The sequence below is a fragment of the Crinia signifera genome, chromosome 5, assembly GCF_055691185.1.
Source record: "Crinia signifera chromosome 5, ASM5569118v1, whole genome shotgun sequence".
NCBI classification, from domain to species: Eukaryota; Metazoa; Chordata; class Amphibia; order Anura; family Myobatrachidae; genus Crinia; species Crinia signifera.
The window spans coordinates 226698158-226722654 of NC_139221.1; the positions used below are offsets into that span (position 1 = coordinate 226698158).

The 24497-nt window shown below is 44.3% G+C and overlaps 1 protein-coding gene across 1 annotated transcript in view; it reads right to left on the reverse strand.

Moving 5' to 3' along the window:
- Positions 1 to 24103, reverse strand: part of TOPBP1 (DNA topoisomerase II binding protein 1) — a 57653-nt gene extending 33550 nt beyond the window's left edge. Inside the window, exons 1-12 of the mRNA XM_083188598.1 lie at positions 23882 to 24103; positions 22065 to 22154; positions 21400 to 21534; positions 17745 to 17888; positions 17036 to 17217; positions 16749 to 16942; positions 16358 to 16537; positions 12226 to 12395; positions 11842 to 12005; positions 11242 to 11483; positions 10822 to 11141; positions 3896 to 4068 (exon numbers count right to left, since the gene is read on the reverse strand). Coding sequence (XP_083044724.1) covers positions 3896 to 4068; positions 10822 to 11141; positions 11242 to 11483; positions 11842 to 12005; positions 12226 to 12395; positions 16358 to 16537; positions 16749 to 16942; positions 17036 to 17217; positions 17745 to 17888; positions 21400 to 21534; positions 22065 to 22148 — 1988 coding nt within the window. The 5' untranslated portion in view covers positions 22149 to 22154; positions 23882 to 24103. The remainder of the gene's footprint in view (positions 1 to 3895; positions 4069 to 10821; positions 11142 to 11241; positions 11484 to 11841; positions 12006 to 12225; positions 12396 to 16357; positions 16538 to 16748; positions 16943 to 17035; positions 17218 to 17744; positions 17889 to 21399; positions 21535 to 22064; positions 22155 to 23881) is intronic.
- Positions 24104 to 24497: the final 394 nt, after the last annotated feature.

Consider the following 24497-nt stretch of genomic DNA (forward strand, 5'->3'; position numbering starts at 1 on the left):
ATACCTTGCCCTCTTACTGGGAAGGTACTGGCGGAATTTAACCCTTCCTTTAAAATGTATAAGGGACTCGTCGATACTAATACATTTATCAGGGATGTATAGCTCTGCAAATTTGGCACTGAAATGATCAATGACCGGCCTGACTTTGAATAGCCTGTCAAAGGTGGGATCATCTCTGGGTGGGCACTGTGCATTATCGGTGTAATGTATAAATTTATGGATTGCCTCAAAACGAGTCCGAGTCATGGCCATACGGTAAAATGGGGTGCTGTACAGAACATCTGTACTCCAATATTGCCTAATTTGTGGCTTTTTTACTATGCCCATATGAAGCACCAGACCCCAAAACGTCATCATCTCTACTGCATCTACAGGGGTCCACCTTGCAAATGATGGCGTGGGGTTTTGAGCAATAAACTGCTGGGCATATAAATTAGTTTGGTCCACCATTAAATTTATAAAATCATCAGAGAAATATAATTTGAAAAAGTCAATTTCTCTGAGACCTGTGGAATCAAATTGGATTCCTGGCATGGCCAAAAACTCAGGAACCTGGGGCTCAAAATTGTCTGGTGGTGGGGTCCATACTAGATCAATTATTGGGGGGGGGGGTCTCAGCTGATCTACGGGGGCGTCTTTGAGGGGGTCCCTCATCACCGGAGGAGGAAGAGGAGCTTAAGACGAATCCTTCAAATTCCCCGCTTGCATCACTGGCTGTGTCAGAGTCAGAGGCAAGCATGGCATATGCCTCCTCCACTGAATACATTCTTCTGGATGACTGGGATGACATTTGGGATGACATTTGGGATGCCATTTTTATTTTTGTGTTACTGGTAGTGAAATGTTTCAACACGTGTATAGTGTAGGGGGGGGTACAAACTTTATTTCAACCCGGGGGGTATGTAGTGTGTATGTAGTGCAGAAAAAAAAAAAATACTTTATACAAAAAAAAAAATTGAAGGGGTTAAAAAAAAAAAAATTGAAGGGGTTAAAAAAAAAAAATTGAAGGGGTTAAAAAAACAAAAAAAAAGGTCCTGCGCCAAAAATTGAGCACAGATGTTGGTCAGTAACGTCCGTCACTGAACAGCGCTCAAAGGCAACAGGAATTTGATCAAAAAAAAAATAGATCAACCCTGTGCCGAAAAAGCTGATCAGTGATGTACGTCACTGATCAGCGCACAGTGGCCACAGGACACCCACAAAATCACAGTGTGTGTAAAAAAAAAATTAAAAAAAGACCACACAGCACCCACAAAAAAAAAAAAGGTGATCAGTGATGCGACACTGATTACCAGTGAGGGGCAGCAGGTGGCACAACCTTTGGTGCAACTGACAGTGCAACTGGCAGCAACTGACAGGTATATATAAAAAAAAAGAAAACCTCTGCGCCCCCAAAAAGTTGCTGATCACCTCAGATATAGTGATCAGCACAAAAGGCGGGGGTAGCAGACACAAAATATACACTCTCTATCACTCTCTGTCACTATCTCTCTCTATCTCTCACTATCTATCACTATCTATCACTCTATGACACTGCAGCAGCACTGACAGTTATATATATAAAATAAAACCCCTGCACCCCCAAAAAGGGGGGGTAGCAGACACAAATCTCTCTATCTCTCTACCTCTCACTATCTATCACTATCTATCACTATCTATCACTGTATGACACTGCAGCAGCAGCACTGACAGTTATTTAAACCCCTGCACCCCCAAAAAGGGGGGGTAGCAGACACAAAATATACACTCTCTATCACTCTCTGTCACTATCTTTCTCTATCTCTCACTATCTCTCACTATCTCTCACTATCTATCACTCTATGACACTGCAGCAGCACTGACAGTTATATATATAAAATAAAACCCCTGCACCCCCAAAAAGGGGGGGTAGCAGACACAAAATATAGCTCTCTCTGTCACTATCTCTCTATCTCTCTCTATCTCTCTCTCTATCTCTCTATCACACTGCAGCAGCAGCAGGAAGTCTCAGGAAGTCAGATCCAGGAAGCGTCCAGCACGCTACAAGCAGTGATCAAGTGATCAGGTAAGGTATTTGCAAGGATCAGGTAAGTATTAGGCAAGGATCAGGTCGGTATCACGGCAGACAGGCACGGTGACCGTTCTGCACGCTATTCCAGACCGGAATGGCGTCTGCAGCGCAGTCACCGTTAGTTTAAATGTCACGCCTTGGCTGTGATTGGTCCGTGGGTCCCACGGACCAATCACAGCCTTGGGGGCAGGTGGGGTGAGGGTGGGGTGAGGTGTCATCGTCACCGATGACCCCCTCATGCCCCCTGACGCCCGGCGGTGATTGACACCTGTGTTACCGAGCGTCTGATTCGCTGGTAACACAGGAAAACGCTGTGAATGGCTGTTCACACTGAACAGCCAATCACAGCGATCGCCGACGGGGGGGCGGCATCGCAGCCCCCCCTGGGCATGCAGGGACATGTCTGCTGTCAGGGACAGCAGACATCGTCCCTCTGTCACTGCGTCTCGAGACGCAGTGACAGTTTAAAGTCATGACGTATATATACGTCATGTGTCGGGAAGTACTTCCCGGCCATGACGTATATATACGTCAAATGTCGTGAAGGGGTTAATACCTCTTTCACAAAGAAAATGAAATTCCCAGGTGAAGTAGTTCCACCCGAGAATTTCATTAAATACATGGGTCCTTTTTCTGCGAGAAAGGGTCGATTGGGATCTTAAACTCTGGGTCTCCAACCCTGCAAAAGACCAGGACTGACCTTTTAACCACAGAAGAAAACCCTGTGTATAGAGCAAATCTCTGGGTCTAAATGTAAGACCCTGAGATTTGCTCTCCTGTGTGAAGGGGGGACTGACAGCGGCGGCCAAATAACCTGGCGCTTCAAAAGCCGAGTACCGTATATACTCGAGTATAAGCCGACTTTTCCAGCACATTTTTCATGCTGAAAAAGCACCTCCTCGGCTTATACTAGGGTGAATACGGTAACTGTAGTTTAGACTGTGAGGAAGTGGATCCAGGCCTAATGCTACTTCCCACAGCCCTATTCCCCTCTAACTGCGCTGTACCTGCTCAGTTTGGGCTCCATCCGATAGCCAGATGTCCCCTGAGCATAGCGCTGTTCATTGCAGACCTGGTGGACAGTTTTTCAGCTTGAGGCCTACCATGACTGGTAAGCCGGGGCCTAAATTTTGGAGCCAGGCCGGGGCTCCATGGCGAAAATCGCGGACTTTTACAGCCGGAGCTGCACCTACTGACCCTGGACCTTGAGGGTCTGACTACCCTGCTAAGGTTTACCAGGTGCCTGGATCCCTGTACACTCTGCTGGGCACTGGAGAGAGGTAAAAGGCATTGTGGAGGACTTGCTTCCTTCACAGTGACAGTAGCCATCTATGGATCAATCACTTTCTCCTCACTGTTAACCCCTCTACCATGGGTCCCACAACTTAAAACTCCCCTCAGTGTCAGTGTGTGTCAGTGTGCCCCTAGACCAGGCATTCCCAACCACGATCCTCAAGGCACACCAACAGTGCAGGTTTTGTAGATATCCAGGCTTGAGCACAGGTGACTTAATTAGTATCTGAGTGATTCTGATTAAACCATCTGTGCTGAAGCCTGGATATCACTAAAACCTGCACTGTTGGTGTGCCTTGAGGACCGTGGTTGGGAATGCCTGCCCTAGACCCTGTGCATTTTCCACCCTAGGCTTATACTCGAGTCAATAAGTTTTCCCATTTTTTTGTGGCAAAATTAGGTGCCTCGGCTTATATTCGGGTCGACTTATACTCGAGTATATACGGTAATTGCCACCAATTACTGGGTTATTCCAGTGCAACTGTCTGAAAGCGGTATAAGCAATTTTTTAGTCGCAATGTTAGATATAAAGTATAGAGATGGCAAACCTACTTGGCTCCAAGAAGGCCTGCTAGGTACACTAATGAATCCCTCTCAGCACCCATAAATTGGCTGACAGAAAGCACGCAATCCTTCAGCGGTGTGCTCCCTTCTAGATAGGTCACTGGTGTGAATAGAGAATTCGATTGAGGGTCCAAGAGCTCTTCTTGTTCTATACACATTCCCTAAAAAAAAAAAAAAAGTATCAAAGTATAAAATACTACATTCTTACAATTACAGGTTGAGTATCCCTTATGCATATATCAGTTATCCAAATTATTCCAAAAACCAGAGTCTCCAAAATGTAATTTTATTTTTTGCTAAAAACCTACTGGCTACATCTGTAACTGGCACTAAAGGGGAAATAACATATAACTGGCACTAAATATGTGCAAGGATTGCTTGGCAATCAAATTCAGTGTCTGATTTTACACAAACTTTATTTTATGTTTTAAAACCTTATTTCCTCTACCTCCCCATGGCAGCTGTACTATGGGTTTTCCCCCCTCATTAGGTAGATCTGGAAAGGAAAAAAAGACACAACACTGCCCCTATATAAGGACCGCCCCTACCAGGGCTCAGTGTCTTTTTTTCCTTTCCAGGTAGAGGAGGCTTACCCCATACTGCTGCTGCCTTCCCCGCTGCCTAGTGCAGTTAGGGGCTTAGGCAATAGAAGGCTACCCGCTACCCAGAGTAGTTGGGACACCTGTCTGGTGACCCCCCCCGCTACGGTGGCTGGGGGTTATGGTATAGCGATCCCCCCAAAAAACGGTACCTGCTGCCTGTCCGGAACGCTGCAACTTCAAAAGGGGATCGCGCGCCATTCTGTGCGGCGTTCTCCTCTCACAAACTCCGGCCACTAGCACAGGAGGTGCTGGGGGCGACGTCAGACGTGGCGTCTGACGTCAGCAGGAACAAGAGAGCGCGCGCGCACACTGAGGGGCTTAAAAGGCGTCTGACGTCATCAAGGAGCGCGAGACTGTGCGCACATCTCTGACAAGCAGAGAGGGCGCCAGCACTTAAAATGGCGCCGCAGCTGACGGAGAGCGCTGCTGATACTCATTGAACCAGACGGACACTGGGTAAGGCTCCACTGTTAGCTTGCTAACGGAGCGCTATACTGCACTTTATCTTACAAGTACTGATTACTATGTTTGTGCTACAGTGATCCGCAATTATGGAGGATGATAGGAAGCAGCAAGGAAAATCGGGGTAAGCCAGGAGGAATAGGTTGGTGATTGCATCCAAGTAAGACAGCCATTAAGTGAGGATGTATGTGCTTGCAGGTCAGAATCAAGCAAGGATAAACTGGAGCTTAAACAGAAGCATAAAAAGTTACATACGGCCAAATGCTCGGTGTGTGACGCACCCCTGCCAGATAAATGCAAGGGCACGGTGTGTGATAATTGTAAGAAAGCTCCTTTAATGAGGCCAGAACAAATGGCGGACCTTGTCGCCATGCTAAAAACTTCCCTAGCAGACACCTTTGTTACAAAGGAGGATCTGAAGAAGGGGTCGCACAAGAGGCCCAGGGAACCACTTTCAGAGGATTCTGACCCAGGGGAAGGCCCCACCACTGATCCACAGGAAGAAGTGGAAGAAGGGGAGGTGACTCAAGAGAAAATGGAGCTGGATTTTAATCCAGACCTCCTCAATAACCTTCTTATCCTGATAAACAAATCACTCAGCATTGAGGACCCACAAGAGGAAGGGAAGTTACAGGACCTCCTTTTTAAGGATAAAAAGAAAAAACCCAAGTCTTTTCCCCTCTCTAAACCACTACAAGACATAGTGGAAGAGGAGTGGGCTAACCCGGACAAGAAAATAGCTGTGCCACTTAGGGTTAATAAAATGTACCCCTTCGACACGGAGCAAGTGAAGAAGTGGGAGGCGGCTCCCAAGGTGGACTCAGCCATTGCCAGGCTGGCAAGGAAAACTACTCTGCCACTTGAAGACGCCAATGCGTTCAAAGACGCAATGGAAAGAAAGATGGAGATGAGCCTGCGTAAGCAGCATATTACGTCCGGGGCCTCCATAAAAGCATCCTCGGCAATAGCAGTGACCTCGAGGGTGTTAAGATCCTGGTGCCAGGACTTAGAGTCCGACTTACTGGACGGAGTGAAAAGGTCAGAACTCCTTAAAATAATCCAGAACGTGCAGATTGCCGTTGAATTCATTTGTGACGCGTCACTAGATGCGGTTAGACTGGCAGCCAGATCAAACGCAAGTAACGCAGTAACTAGGAGGACACTGTGGCTTAAATCATGGTCAGCGGATGCCCAGTCCAAAAACAAACTGGTGTCACTCCCGTTCCAAGGTGATTATTTGTTCGGGAAGAATTTGGATGACATCATATCAAAAACCACGGGGGGAAAGTCGGTATGGCTTCCTCAGGATAGAGGTTTTAAGAAAACACCTAATAGATCACAAAGATTCCAGTTCCAAGACTTTAAGGAGGCAAGAACATACAGACCGGGCAGAGGGTACAGAAGACCCAGGTCCGGAGGAAGAAGCTCCTTTCGCGGTCAAAGGGGCAGAGATGGAAAGTTTGGATATAGACAAACACAATGACGCCAAGCAGAAGGTAGGGGGCAGACTGAAGAAATTTCATTCAGTTTGGGCCCAATCTACAGCGGACAAGTGGGTGATGGAAGCAGTATCACTAGGATACAAAATAGAATTTGTACAAGACCCTGGAGTATGGCTGGAGGATTCACCCATACCAAAAGACAGGGAAGAAAGGTTGGCACTAAAGCAAAGTCTAAAAAACATGATAGCACAAGGAGTGGTGGTGGAGGTCCCCAAAGGACAAGAGATGACAGGATGGCAATCAAGGTTCTTCGTAGTCAAGAAGCAATCGGGAGGATTCAGGACCATACTGGACCTGAGAAGGCTGAACGCATACGTAGTAGCCAGAAAATTCAGGATGGAGTCTCTCAGGATAATACTCCCGGATATAAAGAAGAACGCCTTCCTGACGACAATAGACCTCAGAGATGCCTACCTCCACTTACCGATCTATTCAGGACATCAAAAATTCTTAAGATTCCGTATATCAGGCGTAACATACCAGTTCACGGCTCTGCCATTCGGCTTGTCAACCTCCCTAAGAACATTCACCAAGGTATTGGTAGTGCTGGTAGCAAAGCTAAGAGAGGAAGGCATCACAGTATGGGCGTACCTGGACGACCTATTAGTGATGGCACGATCAGAGGAACAAGCAGTAAGCCACACTCACAGAGTGATGGACTTCCTTCAAGAACACGGCTGGATTATAAACCTAGACAAAAGCCAGCTTCAGCCCACAACAGCGGTAAAATACTTGGGGGTCATTATAGACTCAAGATCAATGAAGGCAATCCTGACACAAAAGAGAATAGCAAAGCTAAAACAAGAAATAAACCACTTCTTGGGAAGAAAAATAGTCAGCTCAGCAGACTGCTTAAGATTACTGGGCCTCATGTCGGCAGCATCAGATGCTGTAAACTGGTCAAGGTTGCACACAAGGGGCATACAAAACTGCTTTCTGTCTCAATGGGACGGGGACAGCAAACAGACCACGCAAAGAATTATACTCTCAAAAGGAGCCAAACGAGACCTGCTCTGGTGGATGGAAAGAGGAAGACTAGGACAAGGGAAGTCCTTCACCACAGGGGAGCAAGTGCTACTGACAACCGATGCCAGCATGTCAGGCTGGGGGGCAGTATGCGAAGGGGCAGTAGCCCAAGGAGAGTGGTCAAAACAGGAAGGAGTACTTCACTCGAACATCAGGGAAATGAACGCAGTGAGAGAGGCGTGTCGGCACTTCCAATCCCAACTGTACCAGAGAGATCTGATAATCAGAACAGACAACGCAGTGGTAGTAGCATACCTCAACAAGCAGGGAGGTACAAGGAGCAGATCGATGATGGCAGCAGCAGCACTAGTGCTGAACTGGGCGGAAGCCTGGACGAGCAGCCTCTCAGCAGTATTTATAGCGGGACGAGAGAACCGACAAGCAGATGCCTTGAGCAGGAGGCAGATAAAACCAGGGGAGTGGGAATTATCCCAAAGAATATTCGAAGAAATAGTGCAGAGATGGGGCTATCCAAAGATAGATCTCATGGCAACCAGAGACAACAGGAAAGTGGAGAAATTCGTATCCAGACACTGGGAAGAAGGATCCTGGAACACGGACGCGTTGACGTGCCAGTGGGAGCAAGGCCTGATGTATATTTTTCCACCTTTCCCTGTCATATCAAGAACACTGAACAAAATACAGAGGGAGAAGGCAACAGTAATAATCATTGTGCCCACATGGCCAAGGAGAGCCTGGTTCCAAAAACTGGTCAGGATGGCAGTAGCAGGGCCATGGAAACTACCAGACCAAGAAGACCTGCTATGGCAGGGAAGATATGCGCAGCGTCAGCCCAGAGACTGGAAACTAGCGGCATGGTTGCTGAAACCAGAACCCTGGTGAACAGGGGCTTCTCTTCAAAAGTGGTAAAAACTCTGTTAAGGGCCAGGAAGAAATCAACATCAGGCACATATTATAGAATTTGGAAAACATACACACAATTCTGTATAATCCAGAGGAAGGATCACAGAGCCATAACAACAGTACTCGACTTCCTCCAGGCCGGCCTAGACAAAAAGCTATCAGTCAGTACACTAAAAGTCCAGGTATCCGCACTGGGCGCCATACTGGACAGGAAAATCGCAGAAGATAAGTACGTACGGAGGTTCATACAAGCATCCAAGAGGATAAGGCCAGAATTCCGTAGCCCAACTACACCATGGGACCTAAATTTAGTACTAAATGCAGTAACCGAGAGCCCTTTCGAGCCCTTAGAAGAGGTTCCAGTTAAATGGCTGACAACCAAAGTGGCGTTTCTGGTGGCGGTAACATCCACAAGAAGGGTGTCGGAGCTGCAGGCCCTATGGGCAGAAGAGCCGTTCCTGAACTTTTATGAAAATAAAGTCGTCCTAAGGACAAATCCTCACTTCCTGCCCAAAGTAGTGTCATCCTTCCACATCAACCAAGAAATAGTATTACCGTCTTTTTGCGCAAAACCAGCTAATGAGAAAGAGCGAAGGCTCCACAAGTTAGATGTTAAAAGAGCACTAACCATTTACTTACAAAGGGTTGAGAACTGGAGGAAAACAAAAAGGCTCTTCGTTGTGACAGAAGGCAAAAATAAAGGACTTGGGGCTTCAAAAACAACCATCGCTAGATGGATTAGGACATGTATAGCAGAAGCATACAAGTTAAACAATAAGGAAGTCCCACAAAGCTTAAAAGCTCATTCCACTAGAGCAGTAGGATCTTCCTGGGCTAGGAAGGGTGCAGCATCTCTAGAAGAACTATGTAAAGCAGCCTGCTGGGCATCAGCCCACACTTTCTCTAGACATTACAGTTTGGATATCGAGGCCTCCAGTGATGCGAAACTGGGCAGGAAGATACTGAGCGCAGTAATATAAAGATAAACAAAGAACCCCTAAATAAGGGGGAGAACGTCAATTAAAAAAAAAAAAAAAAAAAGAGACCTACATGTAGGTGACTACAACCTATTTCAGTAGGAGGTATTATTTTCTTATTCGGCCCCACCCAAAAAAAAATTCTTTCTCTTTACACTGCTATGGTATTACCCATAGTACAGCTGCCATGGGGAGGTAGAGGAAAGTACGGATTCTTACCCGTTAATACGCTTTCCTCTACTCCACCATGGCAGCATTATTCCCTCCCTTGGGATATATGATGCAATATAAGATGTTAATTTAAGTTATTTTATGTGAGAATGTATACTCGCTGATAATCAAGACACTGAGCCCTGGTAGGGGCGGTCCTTATATAGGGGCAGTGTTGTGTCTTTTTTTCCTTTCCAGATCTACCTAATGAGGGGGGAAAACCCATAGTACAGCTGCCATGGTGGAGTAGAGGAAAGCGTATTAACGGGTAAGAATCCGTACTTTCATGTCCAACTAAAATATATTTGTGTGTTTCATTTGTTTATACAAGATACCACTAGATATCTCATTCAAATATAAAAATATTCCAAAATATGGAATAATCTGTTATCCAAAATTCTTCTGGTCCTAAGCATTTTGGATAAGGGAAACTCAACCTGTAATACAATGAAGAACTCTGAATATTCAGATCTTGGGCTGGCCTAGAAAAATAACATGGCAATCCAATTCAGTAACTGTATATGTATGAGATGATTCTGCCACATAAAAATGTTCATGAAGTTGCTCTTTTTTGTTCCAGTGTTCCTTAAACTCAGACAGATCAGACCAGATTTCCCTGGAACTTCCCTGACAACTCCCCAGTTCTCACATCCCTTTTGGCATTTGGTGTGCCATTTTTAAAATGTTCATTTATTGCATGTAAAAGGATTCCCGGTGTGCACCTGACTGCTGCACATACTATTTAGCTTATGTACAACATGTACAATCTGATGCGCGGTCCAGTGTGCTTCAGGTCATTTTAGATGTCAAACACATGCGATTTGGCCCGATTTCAAAGCCCAATGTGAGCGGGTCGTCCTGGTGTGTACCCCGCGTTAGACTAAACTGTAGCTTTGAATTCTAAGCTCCACATCCCCTGCAACCGCACAATGAGTAGTACTTCTTTATAAAAGAATCTGGTTAGGAGTTGCAGTAACCCAGTAAAAAACTGTTCGAACAATGAAACAAACCAGTAGGGAAAGGACGGCCAAGAACAAAAACCTTGCACCACTAAATGAGAGGGAATGCAGTGTTCCCCAGCCTTCTAAAAGGAGTCAACAGTAAGGGACCAAAAAGTCTGTTCAAAGTAAATCTGCAGAGCTCAAACTACATCCAAGATTGCCAGATCATCCTGTTCTCAGGAAGTGGATGAAGGAGAAAATACTGGAAAAATAATGCAAACAACAATTTTTAAGATACTATTAAAAGTGTAATTAGGTGTTGTTTCTTACCAACCAGGCATTAGTCACAACTTCTCCAACTGTAGCCTCCACTTCACAGCCCAGTAAAGGAACCAGAGCATAATCAGCGATGATTCTCTTCTGTGTAGATAGCACTTTCCCATCATTCTTCTTGATTATGTCTTTAATGCAAGCTTCATCCTCCTCAACAAAACCCAGCACCAAAAATCTTTTACTACTGAACAATCCACCGCCAGTGATTGTGGAAGATTCCCCCAGACCACTCTGGGTTGCGTAAGAAGGTAGATCATCCGGCATGCTTGAATTGGATAGGTTATTCTGATTGCTAGTTTCATTATTCCTTGGATCAACTAGAATAGCAAAACAAAAAATGTGTTCCTATATTTTGGCACTGCAATGCTTTAAATGTTATGTTTCTCGGGTGTCATAGACCCTGATAACAAATCTTACCTAAGGTTGAATCATTTTCTGTATACTGTGATAGTAGATCTTCATCAGCTTTCTGATTTCGAGTGTCATTGGTTGGTGTTTGTGGTGCCTTACTGGTGCTGCTTGTCTTCCGAACAGAAGAATCAAGAATAGGTGCTTTGATCTCAGCCGGCTTATAAGAAGGATGAATATAAGTCTCCTCAGACTGCAAGACCCCCTTTGAAAAGCTGTCCACTAACCATTTTACTGTAAGAACATGGGGCCTAAAATAAATTCAAACAAGACTTAGAAGAATGATGTTCAATTGTCTCTCCCAAACACACACACACAAAAACACACACCACACAATTATTACCAAATTGAAGAAATTCAGCTTTTTGGGCCACATACAGTAATTCTCCATTTAGGAATATAACCATAAACAAACGAAATGTTACCACATTCAAAAATATAGCTTTATAGATCATATTAAAGGGCGTAAAACGTGAATAAAATACATCTCATGTATGGTGAATATTCGCATCCACTAACTATAGAAATGCATATATGGTTATGTATAAAATACTTTTACTTTTAGCATGAAAGGTCTACAGGAATACTGTACAACATTATTATGCACACCTGTGGTCTATCTTGTTCAAAAACTGCTTTAGTTCCTCATCATTTTCTCCAACAACAACATGAGTAACATCACTGTTGAGCTGATTAAATCGAACACCTCCACCACAGTTTATGAGTCTGCGCAGCTTATCCAGTTTTCTGCCACCAAAACCACATACATATATCTGTGGACAGAGGTACAAAGAGTCAGGGTGTATGTGTGCATGTGTGTGTGGTTTGTATATTAGCAGTGCCTATAAAAGTAAGAAAAAAACTAATTCAGAGGCCACTAAAAAAAAAGAAATATTGGTAGTAAATATCAAAGCTGTAAGAACACCTAACGGAGAAGGGATCATGCAACCAGAAATGTTACTTCTGGTGACATGAAGCTATAATACTACTCACCCTGCAGCCATCTAGAAGATCATCTGGAGCCTGCATGGAACTGAGGTCCAAGTTCTCAAGAGTATCAGGTGGAGGTTCCAGTCTGGTACCCATCACAGAATTAAAGGCAGACTCATTAATACAGCTGGTGCTAATATTAGAAATATGGCTGACATCCGAGAGTGCCCGATCTGTATAATACAAAATAACAAATGAGTACCAAAAAAGCATATATGTGCAGCAAAAAACAGGAAACAAAATAAAAACCCTGCGAATTATACTCACTGATAATTCCATTTCGTAATAGAGATCCCATGGCTGTCATGGGATCTCTAAGAAGAAATGGAATTATCAGGGATTATAATTTGCAGGTTTCTTCTACGATCCCCATGGCAGCCAAAACACTGGGAATTACCAAAGCTAAGAAAAAAGGGTCAGGACACAACTCAATGCAACATTTCATTTATTCATTTAACACCTTTCAAGACATGGTCCCCAAAGCGGGCAGGTGAGAAATCAAACTCGGAATATTTAGATGTAAATGTATGAGCCGAGGATCACGTTGCCACCTGACAGATCTATAAATCAACTAAGCCTGTGCCCTCTTAGCCCATGATGGAGGCAATGCCCTGGCCAAGTGTGCTTTTATACCAGGAGGTACCATCCGACCTTCTTGCTTGTAAATGAAGAAAACACAAGTGTCTAGCGCGTCTGGTGTTCCCAACACAATTAATTATATATAAACACCAAGGGCGAAATGTAATAGGGTGTGATTTTTTAGACATGTGCGATTTTTGGTCAAAAACGGCCGAAATCGCACATTTTCCGAAAATCGCACATTTAATAGGTTGAAAATCGCGGTAAAAAATCCTGATTGGAGACGCATAGCTCAGCCAATCAGGACTGAGCTATGCGTCTCCATGGAGACGCATACTGTAGCTCAGCCAATCACGCTCTCAGCCTCTGTAGCACTCGGACAGCGCTACAGAGGCTGTTAGAAGCAACGGAGACAGCCGGTTCTCCCCGCTGCCTGTCAGTGCGGGGGGAGCCGGCTGAGAAGCAGCCAGACCAGCGCTGGATCCAGGAATGGTAAGTATGCTGGTGTAAAATTGAGGTGTGTGTATGTAATAAACTTGTACTTCTCTGTGTGTGTGTTTTTTATAAACATTCTTTTTACAGGTGGACTACAAGTCCCAGCGGGCCCATTAATGCCCCGCATGCTGGGACTTGTGGTTCTCCAAGTCCCAGCATGCGGGGGAGGTCTGCTGGCACTTGTAGTTCGCCCGTAAAAAGCAATGTAATGATATGTATGATGGATTTAACCCTATCAGGCCGGCGTCCACTGGCCACGGACGCCGGTGACAGCCCCGGGCTTCAGCCCTGGACGGGTGAAGCCTGGGGGGGGGGGACCCCTTTATTGGGGGGGTCCCCACTCCTCCAGGTTCTCCGTCCAAGGCTGACCAGCCACGGTGCTCATGTTTTGGCCGGGGGACCTTGTATAAAAAGTGTCCCCCGGCTGTGGCATGACACCGCGGGCTGTTGGAGCCCGGTGCTGGTTTCAAAATACGGGGGACCCCAGATTTTTTGTCCCCCGTATTTTTGGAACCAGGACCGGTCCAAGAGTCCGGGGCTGGTTTCAGAAATACGGGGGACCCCTATGCTTTTTGTCCCCCCGTATTTTTGGAACCAGGTCCGGCTCAATGAGCCCGGGGCTGGTTATGCTTAGGAGGGGGGACCCCACGCCGTTTTTTTTTTTACTTTTTTTTTTTGGAACAAAATCGCATTTATGAAAATGCACACATTTTCATGACTGAAAATGCGCACATTTTCATGACTAAAAATCGCGGCAAATCGCGGCAAATCGCATTTTTTGCCGCGAATTCGCATCTCATTACATATGCGAATTCGCGGCAAAAAACGCGATTTTTAAAGGTGCGATTTGGTGCGATTTTTTTTTAGTCTAAAAAATCGCACCCTATTACATTTCGCCCCAAAGGTGAATAATACAAACAGGATATCACCATACAAGTAAAATGTCCTTATAGGGCTTGAAAAAAGCAAGAGAAAAAAAAAAACACACAATAGTGCAGACTTATTTGTATTCAAAAAAGTAATGCAGATGGAGACTTACAATACAGATTAATTAAAAAGTGATAAAGTACTAGGCACTTTATGACTTCTCCCTGATCACTGCTACATACATCTACCCCACAGTACCATTGGCCAGGAATCCAAATGGGCCACATTCCCAAATATATATATATACCAAGGAGGCAGGATTTTGTATAAGGCCACACTCCTCCATTAAACTTCCTCCCAAGGATGATATACCCTAGGGCTGGGGTAGCCAACCCTAGTCCTCGAGAGAATCACAAGTGAGCTAATTAGCTCCATCTGTGTATCTTTTAAAATGTGTCAGTGATTAATGAGTGCAGCTGTGCAGCAGCTAGGTTGTCTGGAAAATGTGAACTGTTGGTAGCTCTCGAGGGCTAGGGTTGGCTACCACTGCCCTAGGTCACTGAAAATGTCCTGTCTAACTTAAGGAGAAGAGGGGAATATCCCAGTATTATGGCTGCAATGGGGATTGTAGAAGAAAAATGCACATTAGGCATTGTGATCTGTAAAATTACTTTCAGTATTATTATCCACTGTCTTTACGGACCTTATAAATAAAACACAACTAATGCTGGCCATAAACCAGAAAAATATCTTTCCAACCAGCCAACTAGTTGGTGAGATAATCTGGCAGTGTATGGGAGCAAACAATTATACGTGAAAAACTAGTAGAAGCAAAAACAAATAGATGTCCCCTCCGCTGGCGCTAAGGATGGTGGAATAGGACGTCCCTGTGTAATGAGATGCGATCCTCTTCTCCAAACATGGAATGACAGATAAGGGGGGATAAATACCATACGTTCCTCTGACAGAGTGAACGATCCTCTTATACAAACTCTATACGGAGAAGAGGATCGTTCACTCTGTCAGAGGAACGTATGGTATTTATACCCCCTTATCTGTCATTCCATGTTTGGAGAAGAGGATCGCATCTCATTACACAGGGACGTCCTATTCCACCATCCTTAGCACCAGTGGAGGGGACATCTATTTGTTTTTGCTTCTACTTGTGTGTTTTGAGTGATTTTAGAGAGTTACCACTCTTTGATGTACCTACCACAGGGCAGCTATTAGCGCACACCTACCAGAGACTTTCTTTTTTGTGCAAAGTGAAAAACTAGTTGGGGGAAAGCAAATATGTTTATTTTCCCCAACCAATCAATCAGGTTTAGAAAAAACTCCCCCCCCCTCCCAACTAACTGGCAGTGTCTGAATACTTCTGTCACCATCCTCCACTCAATTTGTGAAAGAGTACAATTTGTCACAAGCATCTTATTGAGTCACTTCTAGCCTATCTAGCTGCTGCCAGTGCTGCACGAGGCAGTTACTCTGGCTATTAGCCGATTTTAATATTGTGAATATCTAATTACATATTTTGCAGCATTTCAATACATTTATACAAATGTATTGATTACCCCTTTATGCAGTAATGGGGTGTACTGTTGATCTGAAACAAGGAACCACAAGAGAAGGATTTCATTTCATGCAGGTTCTAGCAAAGCACCAGGTACAGCTCAACCAAAACAAAAACAGCTGAAAAAAACACATGGATCAGGGGAATTCATTGGCGATCCATGTGTTTTTGACCACTTTTGGTTGAATTTGCTGACTGTTTCCACAGATTTTGGGTCAGTTTTCGACCATGGAGATTCACCCCCAATAGAGTGACAAGGTAGAATTAGTGCAGTTTTCCCCGGTGCTATGGAGGAGAGGACCCGCTTACCTGTGGCTGGGGAGCGGTGTCCTCCGTGTGCATGCCACAGGGGAGCTGCGCTATAGCTAGCCGGCTCCAAAAATAAAATAATAAAATAAAAAGTAAAATTGATATGACAGGGCTGAGAGCCCTGTGCCTTAGTACCTGTGCCTTGAGGCACAAAGAAAAAAACTGAAGCCTGTAGGGGCGTGGAGGAGGAGGAGCCTGGGCTTTGCTCAAAGATTGTCAATCTTCGTGGTGCCTGTAGCTGAAGCTCCACCCACACCCCACTGTCCACCATTGGATGACAGAAAAATAATAATTTACCCTGGAATGTTTACTTACTATATATTCTGTTGCTGCTTCCGGTTGGAGTTGAAGTCTCTGGCATAGTCTTTGCAGATGACCCAGGTTCTGTCTTGTACATGCTTTCGTCCTGACAGAAACCTCTTTCAATACTATCAAAGAACCACTGGATAGACACACAATGCACATTCCATTTTTTGGCACACTCGTATTTTTGTCCTGTGAGAAGAGGGTTAAATTATATTCAAAGCTTAGAGGCATGTAGCTACAACTAATCCACGTCACAGCATCATACTGAGCCAAATGAGATACCTGGAACCAAGCACAAAATAAGAAACCACACAGCTAACATTCTGTTTAATAAACATAAGTACTTACGATAATATGAGAACAATTACAATCATAATGTTAAGATGAGACTACGGTTTACCTTTTGCCTCTTGTACAATAAGGTGAGTGGACTCATTCATCTTAAGTTGGCCTGTATACTGCCCTCCATGTAGAGAGGTCAGCCTTTGGACCTCCTTTCTATCCAGACTACTCAATCCAGTGACACAGATGGTGCAGCCGAGGAAAATTGGACATAAATATTCCTCTAATTCGATATCTGTGTAGCTGATTAGCCTTAAAGGTAAAATAGAATAAAATAATATCAAATAAGAAACTGAAAAAGTAAAAATAAGAAAAAGCCCATATGAATCTTGTCTTCGTACTTACTTTTGCTGGGACTTCTCCCATAGGGCTTGCACCCACAAAGGTAGAAGAATGGGTTTTTTCAAACTGGCTGCCACAATGTATTTCTTGCTGCCAACCTCTCCAGCAATCAGATGGCTTACTGAAACATTAAGATCTCTATAGACATTTCCACCCATCATCTGCACATAGTGATGAACTTCTTCCTATAAATAATATGAATTGGAATCAATCTAATGGTTTCTCTTTAGAACCAGAAAATGGAAGGACAAGAAACACAGAACTACAGTAATACCCCGTTCTCACTGCAGCCAAATTCCCGGGTCTAGCATGTAGACCCGGGAAGTTTCCTTTTAACACGGGATTTTTGGCAGTGTGAACGGGTCGCATATCCGGATCTCATACACGGGTAAAACCCTTCTTTTTACCCGTGTCTGAGATCCGGATATGCAGACATGGGTTGACCCATTCACATTGCCGAAAAACCCGTGTTTAAAGGCAAATTCCCGGGTAGAACTTCTTCACCCGGGAATTTGCCTTGCAGTGAGAACGGGGGTCCAGCGCGTCAGTCCCTGGCATTTTAATGCCGGGTAAAAGCCGCGTCTCTCACTCGCAGTGAGAACACGGCATAAAAGCTGTCCCATGCATGTTTCTGTATTTAAATGTTCAGAAAATGTTAAATACCACAAGTCAAGAGAATGTTGGTTTTTACATTTATAAAAACAAAACTTACCCTGGTCTCTTTATCTAGACTGGTGCAAGAAATTGTAACATCAGCCATTGTCATGTTGAAAACAGGGTATTCGGCTCGAGGAACACATTTTTGATGTTTCATGCAGAATATGACAACCTGTGGACCAACTATTCGACAGCCAAGCTGAAAATCCAAATCATTGAAGCAAATTAGACTAGAGTAGAGACAAGATTATTACTTAACATATCACTTTGTATAAACACGTAATAATACTTGGAAAAAGGGTGTGTATCCAAATATGAGGACTCCAGCTTTACAAATACTTCATATATATCGCAGATTAAGAATAAACAATTTGTATAAAAAAGGTATTAAGCGAGACATACATGAAGCTTTTACATATCCAAATTTTTTACATGGATGATTTTCAAAGATTACAAAGGGCCTGATTCTGGTTCACTCGCAAAAGCTAATTCTCTCTCTAATGGACAAAACGGTACTTGTTTCCTAGCACGGCGCCCACTAAGCTAAGTGCTTAGTGGACTATTCTGCGTAATGAAATCACATCGCATGGGCCATTTTAGTGCCGTGCGATGCGATTTTTTAATGTAATTTATTCACCGCTCTACAATAATATGATTGTATGGCATACCAAGAGATTTTAGGCCCCCCACTATCCACTCCACCCCGAAGCGTGGCGAGCGGCGGCGGAACACGTTCTCCGACGGTTTCATACCCCCACTATACACATCGGCGTGGAGTTGATCTTATATAGTGTGGCGAGCGCAGCGAGCCCCACAAGGGGATGCGTAATACATGTAAAGCAATCCGAGTGCGCTCGCTACACTATATAAAATCAACTCCACACCGACGTGGATAGTGGGGGTATGAAAACATCGGACTGCGCTCGCCACGCTTCGGGGTGGTGTGGATAGTGGGGGGTGCCTAAAACCTCTTGGTATGTCATACAATCATATTGTTGTAGAGCAGTGAATAAATTACTAAAAAAAAATAGCGATTTCACTACGTTAGCATACGGAGAAAATCTGGGCGCTGTGCTAGGAAACAAGTACTGACAAAACCATTTACACTGCAGGGAAGGGGGGACACGGACTACAGAGGAATTGGTATGGAATCCCGGCGGTCAAATCCTGACGCCGGAACCCCGACAAGGGTGGACGTGGATCGTCCCCTCTTGCGGGCTCGCTACACTAATTTATTCTCCCTCTATTGACCGCCGGGATTCAGACCGCCAGGAAAGTGACTGCATCCCGGGGCAGACGTAACATGTGCAGAGAGCGTTAGATTTGCGTGGGGTTTGTACTTCAAACTGATATCTACATTGCAGTGCAAAAATAAAAGAAGCCAGTATTCTCCCTGCATAGAAACAATATTACCTATCTAAATCAAACTCTCTCTGCACATGTTATATCTGCCCCACCTGCAGTGCCCATGGTTTTGTTCATTAGAATTTGCTTTTGTGAGTGTACCAGAATTATCCTCAAATTTAAAAAAATAAAAATAAAAGAGAAACATATTGTCACCAGTTACGTTACACTACGTAAATCCCGATTGTCCCCTTTGATAGAGGTAATAGATGGTGGCGTGAACACAGCAGGGTGGCATGGACCCCTAACAACCCTCGCAGCTCGCCGTATGTTATGTTGAGGAAGTACCTGTCTACAAAACAGAAATAATGCACATCCCCTCATTTAAACCTGCTAGGGCTAACGTATTTATATTTAGGGTGTAGATCCATTATGATTCCCTTTTGCCAAGGTTTAGTTCTCTATTGCTCCCCCCCCATACAACTATTTAATAAGTTCAAGTATAATGAAGGAAAACATTTAAAATGTAAATGGTCATTCAGCAAAGTGTATGCATTGCAAACAGTGTGTTGCAAATGATCATCTATATATGTCTAGTGTCTGTGTGACTCCTAAACACTGACATCTGTTGGCAGCAAGTGAAACTACATCTACTAGCTTTCAAAGCATTTGCTTTGATCGGGCTTACTAGTTTTAAATGATTTGCTTGGGAGACTAAATTTCAATATCTTTTAATAATAAAGTGACATTTTATGATTTTTCTTATACTACCATTTTCTCTATTAGAATTTGCTATAAAAAGGTCTTCTACAGTCTACAACCTTTTCATGTTCATACTGTTTCTCTCAACAGCTCATCCCTATTCAATGAAGAGGTCTTGGTTCTTTCGATCATTGTAGTATAATATCGGAACACATACAATCGGTCAGAAGACTGACACCAGCATCCAGATGATCAGAACCCTGACTGGGACTGGGTAAGTATATTTACCATCTCCCCACCAATTCTCTCTGTCAGTGCCTAACCATGTCCCACTTTCTTAGTGCCTAAAACTAACCCCCCCCCCCTCCCCCTTTTCAGCATAACGCTAAGAGAAAGAAACTGGCATACTTATGGACAGGATGCCAGGTGTTGGGCTTCCGGCGCCGCTGTTGTAGTCGCCGGTTACGATTCTGTTGCTAGGCTTAAAATCCATCAGCATTCCAATTGCTGGCATGCTAAACACATCACATGCTCTCTTTCTAAATCTAGATTTCTCTTTTTCTGACTGTTCCCAATAGAAATCTTTATTACTACAATTTTTCTTTAACCCGAGAAATTGTGCACATTGTTTTGCCATGCTGGTAGATGGCAAGATGAATGAATCTACTGACATCCATGTCTTTAAAATATGTTTTTTTTCTTTATATTATTAGAGGAACCAAGTTCTATGGGGCCGTATTGAAATGTTTGTGTGGCCAGAGCCACTAGAGCAGGGCTGGGCAACACCAGCCCTCCAGATGTTGATGAACTACACATCCCAGCATGTCTTGCATCAGTTTCAGCATGGCCACATAGCAAAACTAATGCAAAGCATCCTGGGATGTGTAGTTCATTAACATCTGGAGGGCCGGTGTTGCCCAGCCCTGCACTAGAGGATGCCCAATGGAAATATTCAGATGTAACTCCGTTGGGATGCATCCTACTTCCAGCACTCCAGCTCTCATCCCATTGCATATTACAGCTCAGCTTTTACCCTCAACTGCATATTGCCTTGCTATCTCCATGTCACTTTAGACAGGAGACCAAGTGCAATTTGACAACTGAATATGGCCCTATAAGTCCAGATAACCATATATTGCTAGCAATATATTGCTCAGTTTCTCCTTTTCATCAGCGACCAGAGATGGTCGCTAATGAAAGGGAACCTCTGCCGGCGGTGCCGTAGAGGTAATCAGCTGGTCGCAGGAGCAAGCTCCTGTAATCAGCGATCATAAGGGGGCTAAAAACGGGAGCGCGCACCCGGCGATTTATTGCTGGTGCGCACTCCAATCACTGGCAATATGGTCGCCAGCGACCATATTTCCAGCGATTTCAGCCCCTATCGCCCCCATGTGTACACAGCTGTACACTTCCAAAAACGCAGGGATATTGGGAATATTGGGTGTATGATTAAGCAATCATACCAAACAGGTGATAATGATCATAATTTTTAAAGGTAGGTTGAAACACAGTCATTAACTGAAACACAAACAGCTGTGAAGGAGGCTTAAAACTGGCCGAGGAACAGCTAAACTCTGCTACAAAGATGAGGTTTCATGTCACAGGTCATATCTTATATGTGACATTTATTCTTTTAATCTGATAAGCAATCATTTATAATCTACCTTCTTTAGGTGATTGAAAGCAGCACCACTAAAAGGGTCACAAATATAAAGAGATTTGTCTTTTTCTTTTAAACTTATAGCTTCTTTTTCCTCAATTATGTGGAGATACTCATCAGACTGAAATGCCTTGATTTCCTAGAATGACAAAGAGAAGTAGTATAGTAAGAACAAAAATGTCAATCATTTGATCGTTAAACATAAATACCACTGAAAAGCTAAGACATCTTCTTTACCACACCAAGTGAAAATAGCAGGCTATGTCAAAACAATTGCAAGCTTGTGTGATTAATCATTTTCCCGCCACAATAAAATAGAATCAATAAGGCCAAAATTGATTTATTTTATTGGTCAGAAAGCCGACTGTCAGATGTTGCTATAACCATGCCACATCATCTTATAACCCTGCCCCCCAAGAAGAATATATTACTTCCCTGAAATGTAAACTCTGCGAAACAGGGTCATCTTCACTAATGTGCTTTTCCTTACTTAAACCCTCTTTGACGGCACCTAACAATACCCACAACAACAACTTCCATTCAGTGAGAACTATTATTTATATCCCATTTGCGGTCTTCCAAAAAATGTTGTGGCTTATTCATCTTATCACCATATCCTAGGTAATTACATTGCATTAGCAGGTGTCCCATGATATTTTTTCCTCTTACCTCATAAGCTTCATAGAAGAAATCGGTGTTGTCAGACGACTTTACAAACTTGACAAGAAAGACGTCACTCTCAGATTTTGCCATTATGAACTAATAAAGGAAAAGATGTTAAAGAAATGTCCCACGTAATGGGGCAATATACTCATGATAGTTACAGCTATGCAAACTGCTCTGATTGCTATAGGTTTGATTTCCTGTTTTAGTTAATCCTATACGGTGCAAGTTTCAATTACAACTGTGTACAAACACAAGCAGTGGCTGTGGCAGAGTATCTCACCCTGGACTCACCAAAAAATGTCTAATAAGTGTGGCACATCCCTCACAGCTCATAGGACTGACCCATACATGTGAGCGGAAGGATATCGCCAGCACTCGCTGTGTACATACTGTAGTGTATACAGTCCTCCTAGCAGGGAACATCAGCCTGCACTACGGCGTCATCAAGATGCAGGCATCAACAAGGCTCAAGTTTAAAACATGGGACCCCTGGGCTATTAAAGTGTCCCATACACTAGTCCAATTCCACCCTATGATGCCCATACACTTGATGGCATGTGATGTCGCACTTAGATTTCTGATGAAGCTTCCCATGCGATAAATCGGATCTCAAATGCTTTTTTTGCATTCAAAAATGCAACAAATCACATGCCCCTTGTGACCTGAAATCGGGAGATGTAATGAGAGCTGAGCTATCTGGGGGGTATATAAACTGACAGATCGCAAATCGCATGTGTCTAAGGGGCAGATTTATTAAGCTTGGAGAAGAGATAAACTAGAGATAAAGCGGAGAAAAGGTAAAAGGAGATAAAGCACCAGCCAATCAGCTCCCAACTGTCTTTTTCAAACACAGCTGATTAGCTGGTGCTTTATCTCCTTTTACCTTTTCTCCGCTTTATCTCCAGTTTATCTCTTCTCCAAGCTTAATAAATCTGCTCCTAAATACCACATGTGATGTGATAAATATTATGTGCAGCACATAATATCTTTAGATAGGAAATTCGACCAACGTGTCCGTGCATCACGTCAGGTGGGGTATGGATGAAAACCGGACCAGGACAAAACCCCCGGACCAGACATCAAACTCTGCATTTTGGAGCTTGTAGCCTCCGGTCCGGGGGGTGTCCTGTTCGGGGGTCTGCCTGTGACACCTGTCACCAAGTAGAGGAGGAGGAGGAGGTAGAATAAACCCTCCCTGTATGGTCCGGTCATGTAGCAAAAACCGGACAGTCCGGACCACACGGGGAGGCTGTAATCTCCCCTCCACCATGTCCCTGGTGATAGCTATAACAGGGACCCCCCGGACAAGACCCCCCCCGGACCGGACCCTACAAGCTCCGGACTGCAGATTTTGATGTACTGTCCGGCGGTCCGGAGTTAAGTGCGGGTCCGGTTTTTACATAGTCCCCGTCAGGTGGCACATGCGATTTGTCACTGCAATTTATCAAAATCGCATTATTGTACGCTATAGCGTACAAGTGTACTGTATGAGCTGCATTATTTTCACTATAAATGTGGACATCTAATGGGAATAGTAACTATGCTGAAAGCAAGCACACGAGGGAGCACTTTTTAATGTTCTCAACGAGTGAATGTTGTTCTGAAGCAGTTTAGAAATGTCATTCCAGGGGGTCTCATGTTCTGATTTTGAACCATAAAAACAATACTGAATAATAACAATAATAATAATGTCCCCATCCATGAGTAATCAGGAAGGGTTGCTGTCACTGGCACGGTATAGATGAGCAGCCGGGCACATACCCAGGACACCGGCTACCACAATGCATGACGGGATTGGTTGACCCAGTACTGTACAGTACCTCAGAACGGTGCGCCGCTGCCCATAACTTCTTCCGCAGCACACAGCGCCTCAGCTGTCCATGCTGTCGTTTAATAGGGAAACAACGGCGACTCCTTCACTCGTCGGCGCTTCCCGGCTCCGGTGCGAATTAGACGGACCCGCCAAGTGCCCGACACAAGACCAATAGGGAGATCGCGCACATTCCACCAATAGCACGGAGACCAGGAGACGAGGCGTGTGATTGGCTGCCAGTAGCACGCGGGCCTCCGGCTGGGATCATCATCACAATATATGAATACTGTGTACAATGTACATACTACACACGTCACACACGGCTGTATAAGGGGCAATGAGAAATGTCTCCGTCCGTGAGTCCCGGGTGATATGACCGTCACACGCCCCCGCACTGGTCCCCTGGGTAAATGGTCTGATATGATTCAGAGGGGGGCGCAGCTGCGTTTATAGGCTACGGATTGTGGATTCGTATCCTGCAACTTCGATGGTAGATTACTATGCAGAATATTGTCATCAATGGTTTTGATTTCGATATTTTAGCGTAAGATAGCCTAGCCGCTATGTGCAGCTGCCGCTTTAAAAAGGTAAAAACACACAAAAAAATCCAGTACTTCCTCATC